This window comes from Trypanosoma equiperdum (genome assembly GCF_001457755.1).
Source record: "Trypanosoma equiperdum strain OVI genome assembly, contig: ctg_871, whole genome shotgun sequence".
Lineage (NCBI taxonomy): Eukaryota > Euglenozoa > Kinetoplastea > Trypanosomatida > Trypanosomatidae > Trypanosoma > Trypanosoma equiperdum.
Genome location: NW_027124833.1, coordinates 99,511 through 103,988, shown reverse-complemented (window position 1 = coordinate 103,988; position 4,478 = coordinate 99,511). Strand labels below are relative to the sequence as shown.

At 49.6% G+C, this 4,478-nt stretch overlaps 2 protein-coding genes and 1 pseudogene across 3 annotated transcripts; all 3 read left to right on the top strand.

Moving 5' to 3' along the window:
- Positions 1-194: 194 nt before the first annotated feature.
- TEOVI_000413500:pseudogene lies at positions 195-761 on the top strand (annotated as a pseudogene). The gene has a single exon. A coding segment is annotated over exon 1 (567 nt).
- A 941-nt stretch (positions 762-1,702) lies between these two features.
- On the top strand, positions 1,703-2,068 carry TEOVI_000413400 (uncharacterized protein; the record flags this gene model as incomplete). Its single annotated transcript, XM_067226936.1, has 1 exon — positions 1,703-2,068. The coding sequence occupies one exon, from the start codon at positions 1,703-1,705 to the stop codon at positions 2,066-2,068; it is 366 nt and encodes a 121-aa protein (XP_067083037.1).
- A 451-nt stretch (positions 2,069-2,519) lies between these two features.
- On the top strand, positions 2,520-4,247 carry TEOVI_000413300 (pyridine nucleotide-disulfide oxidoreductase, putative; the record flags this gene model as incomplete). The annotated part of the gene is made up of 1 exon (XM_067226935.1): positions 2,520-4,247. The coding sequence occupies one exon, from the start codon at positions 2,520-2,522 to the stop codon at positions 4,245-4,247; it is 1,728 nt and encodes a 575-aa protein (XP_067083036.1).
- Positions 4,248-4,478: the final 231 nt, after the last annotated feature.

Here is a 4,478-nt window from a genome sequence, read left to right as displayed (position 1 = left end):
TATATATATATATATGTATGGGGAAGGAAAACGGTTGCTCATCACACTTCTCCCAACTTCTCTTCCAACGCGCTCCCGTTAGTTGCTAACGTAGTATTATAGGAAGAAGACTAAAGATACTTACGAACACATACGTATTCATATAAATATATCCATACATTGTTTGAAATAGTTGTGCTGCAGACGGAGCCGCTATGAAAAGGGATACAAACAACCACAATGGAAGTGCTTGCGCGTTCCACGAAGGTTCTAGCCAGATGGTGGACACATCTTTTCATTCCACAGGAGACGGTAGTGGCGCTCCGACACAAAACGTCCAACAGCAAGAACAATTACCACACCGTACAGGAACTGGGAAAAGGCGTGTAGGTGGGTTTAGTCCTTCAGTTGCACCGTTTGCATTGGACACACAGGATCCAACGCCCCAGCAGCGGAGGACCTTACTGGGCCGTGGTGGGGTAGAGGCCATGAGACGGAACAGACAAGATCAAATGAACCTTTCATGCAATGAGTATCCCGACCCCCCACCCGTTGGGGTGCGCGCTCCGTTGCGTCATGTGGTGCGGCCTGGGTCCGCGAAGCACCAAGAGCAGTCTACAACATGCATAGATGAAGATACCCTGCGGCGAGCGAAGGCACGTTGTCCACAAAGCGCGCAGCAGCGTATGCCCAGTTTTATATTCGGTGAGGATCCGCAGGGGCCGCGAAGAACCGGACGCGCAATGCACGCGCAGAGCTATAAACCCACGTCCCTGTGGTGAGACGCTGATGCAGTTCCTGATTGTTTAGGGGATGTGAATCTGCAGTAAAAAGGAGGGGAAAGGACGAAGAGCCGAAAGGAGGTGGAAATGAAGCAAAGCACTGGCGAAAGCATATGTTTTTTCCCCCGCTGCTTCAACGCTGCGAGTTTCCTTTAATCAATGGAACATGGTTTCAACCATTCTTCCCTCCCCAGTTCCCTCTCTGCACCGGTAGCGTCCCTTAACTCTTTTTTCCATCGAGTTTGCTCCAATCCTCAGTGTCTGACTTCGGCAATTCATGGGTCAGTGAGTTGTGGCTCTGTGGATAGGACCCCCCCCTCCGGAAGGTGTCAATAGACAATAGATTAAAGTACTACTCTACCACTCTGTTAGCTACTGTCACACTCGCGTTTGTTTTCATTCGAGGATGTGCATTTGTAGTCCCGGTAATTTGTAGCTTCTCCTCTCTGCTCCTTTCCTTTCCTTTCACTGCACCCTTGGGCTTTTGGTTCTTTTCATTTCATGATTTTGTTTACCGGCCCTTCCCGCCTCGTGAAGAGCCGTTTTGGATCCGTTGCAAGCACTAGCACCACGGGCCAGTGCGTTGCAAACCCAGCGGAACCGTGACGAAGGCAAAGGTGGGGGGAGTATCATTCCACCGTTTTTCTCCCTTTTATTCATTCATTTTTTTTCTTCCTAAACGAACAGTATATTGATTTATTTTATATCTTTTCTCTACTCCTTTTTAAAGTGAGATTTTTTTTTTTTACAGCTTGTTCTAAATACCATCTTGTTAAATGATTTTCATTCTTTTCTTACCCATCCTTCATTCATCTATTTGTATTCCGTTCCGTGTGCACTCCGCGGCGATAACCCCCGGAAAAGAGGGTAGGTAGTAGCCACAGTTCGGAAAGGCTTGTGGGGCGCGGTTGTAGTGTCAAGAAAAAACCAGAAACCGACAAATGGAGCAAAAGGAAAATGAGATCACTACAGTTTACGCCAGTAACAACCCCGATATCCCAACACTGACGGAAGCCGCTACATTGATTCTCGCGCCCGAGGAGATGGTAAAGCTGCGGCGGAACATGACGGCGGAGAAGGTAGCGCACGCCAGGTACCTACGAGAGCATCCGGAGATTGATGCTATTATGCGATATGCCATGCGAAAACTTATTATGGAACGATCAGAAGATCCAGTGAACGTGTTATTAGAGTTTTTCTCTACAGCTGACCTACGAGCGGCGTTAGCGGAGGAAAATCCTGAAGCCGAAGGGCGTGCCGCCATGTTACGTGAAAAGCGTGGATTAACCATTGTACTTCCGGCCTAGAAGTCAGGTGCCCACACACCTTCTCGCACATAGCGAGTGTTACTGTTTATGTTTAACTTTGAGCAAGACTGGAGGTGGTTCACCACCTAATTTCCACTCTACATACTTTTTCGGTGGTGAATGATGTGCAGTTACTCCACAGAGTGTGTGTGAGTGGCTATTTAGAGAGGGTGGAGACAAGGGTGCAAAACGGTCTGCCGAGCACAGAAATGAAATGTGAGCGGGTGGCAGTATCGAAAGTATGTTCCTTGTGCGATCCGGTGGTACTGACTTCGTTCTGTGACGAGGGGAGACTGGGTTTTGTAAATATTCCTCCTCTACACGCTCTCTTTCGTCTTCGTTACATGTAAAAACAAACAAATAAATGTGCGTGCTTTGATGTAAATACAGATTTTAACTAAGACGGCAAGTAAAGGGGACAAAATTGTATGCGGGCTGGCTACAAAAATTTATGTACCTTCCCAAACAACCGGTGAAGGTGAAGGAAAGCCCCTTTGCTGTCCAAAAGTCGCGACGCTTTATCGCGGCTACTGGCGTAGCCGCTTTCGTCACAACTGCTGTTGCTTCGTATTTCACACTTGAAAAGGTGCGTGAGAGGCAGCGGAGGCCGGATGGGGTGTTGCTTCAGCATAGGAATGGGAAACGAGTTGTCATCGTCGGTGCTGGCGCCGCTGGCTGTGCCTTGGCTGCCAGTATCACAAGTGCGTGTCCGGATGTTCACGTCACGGTAATTGAGCGGGAAAAGAAGCATGTGTTTCACGCTGTGGTTCCTCTTGCCCACGTTGGCCACCGAAGTTACGATCTAAACACAACAGGCGGTGTCGATTTCCTTCGCTCCCCAGCCACGTGGAATGTGACACGTGAGGCCGCCCTCGTCCGTGGTGAGGTGCTACGTGTTGATACCACTAAAAACGAGGTTGTCGTGCGTGAGGATCAGGAGGCACTTACCGTAACGGCGAGGGCGGAAACGAGCGAGCAACCGTCGAAGAATGTGTTAACTTGGCCTATGGGCCTACCCTCATGGCTTCTTGGGGCGTCGCTGCCTCCGGTCAATGAGCATCGCTACCCGTACGACGTTTTAGTCCTTGCTTGCGGTGCCGCACGGAGTCTCGGACCCCTTCAGAAGTTCCTAACAGGAGAGCAAGTGGATCGTTACCGTATTGCTGTGAACCCTGGTATTACGCGTGACTGCTTGGTGCATCTCTACAAGGGAACGGTGCTACACGTTAAGGTGCCGCCGACGTCGTTTGCGGAGGGCGCGACTGGGGTTCGTTCAATTTCGACGATGCGCTACGTATCGAGACAACACGATGGTACGTTTATCGGTACTGTAAATACCGTGTGGCGCTACCTCTTCTTCTTCAACAAGCAAAAATTTTGTCCGTACATGGCAGTGACTGCGGACCGCGGTCCTAGTGATGCTCTTCCAATCGAGGTTAACGAAAGGGTTATGGACTTCTGGAAGCAACGTAGTGTAAACTTCATGCCGTGCACGTATATCACGCACCTGGACCCCCGTCGCAGCGAAGCCACATTGTACAACTACCAAACGCAACAAAAACAGGTGGTTAATTACCAGTTGCTTCTGCTGGACTTACCGCTTGTTGCGCCAGAATTTATTCGTAAGAGTGGACTGAGCCGATCGGAAGCTGCCGAAGGATTTGCCGAAGTGAATCCTCACACTTTGCAGCATGTCAACCACGCGAATATATTTGCTATCGGCGATTGTGCGGCATTGCCCACGGTGAAAAGCTACGGGGCCGTTTTTGCTCAGGTGCCGGTGGTAAGTCACAACGTACAACAACAGCTTTTGCACGGTGCTCATGGGACGGGTGAGATGTCAAACGCTGCCGTACGGTCTCGCTTTGCGCGTTACGACGGCTACTCATCGTTTCATATCGTTATGACAACTTGGCGTGCGATGTGGCCTGAGATGACATACGGTGACTGGAGGGATAATTTGAGTTTCCCCACTATCACAGATGCTCCTCTTTCGCTGACCAATAACCACATTTGGGACAACTTGGCTTGGGCTGACGTCCGCGGGTTTTTGAACGCAGTTTATTATCAATGGTTTTTGTACGAAGTGATGTTCTATTTTGTGTTTACGCGCGGTGCATGGTACCCACCGAAGTGGTTTTCCGTGCCGAGCTTTGGCGATGATGGAACTATGTTGTAATTGTCGAGTTGGGAATCTGTTGAGGGAACGTTTGTGCGAACGAGATCCGCTTATGCCTCTACATATGCTACAGACACGCGAATGCAAATACAAATTGGTAAGTAAAAGTAGGCGTCTCGATCGCAGGAGCGTTTCTTCCCTACGTTTAGTGGTTGGTAACTTTTCCCTACCAGTCATCACTCTTAGCGTGGCCTATGCCGCCGCATCTCACATTCCAGTTAGTCTTCCCTT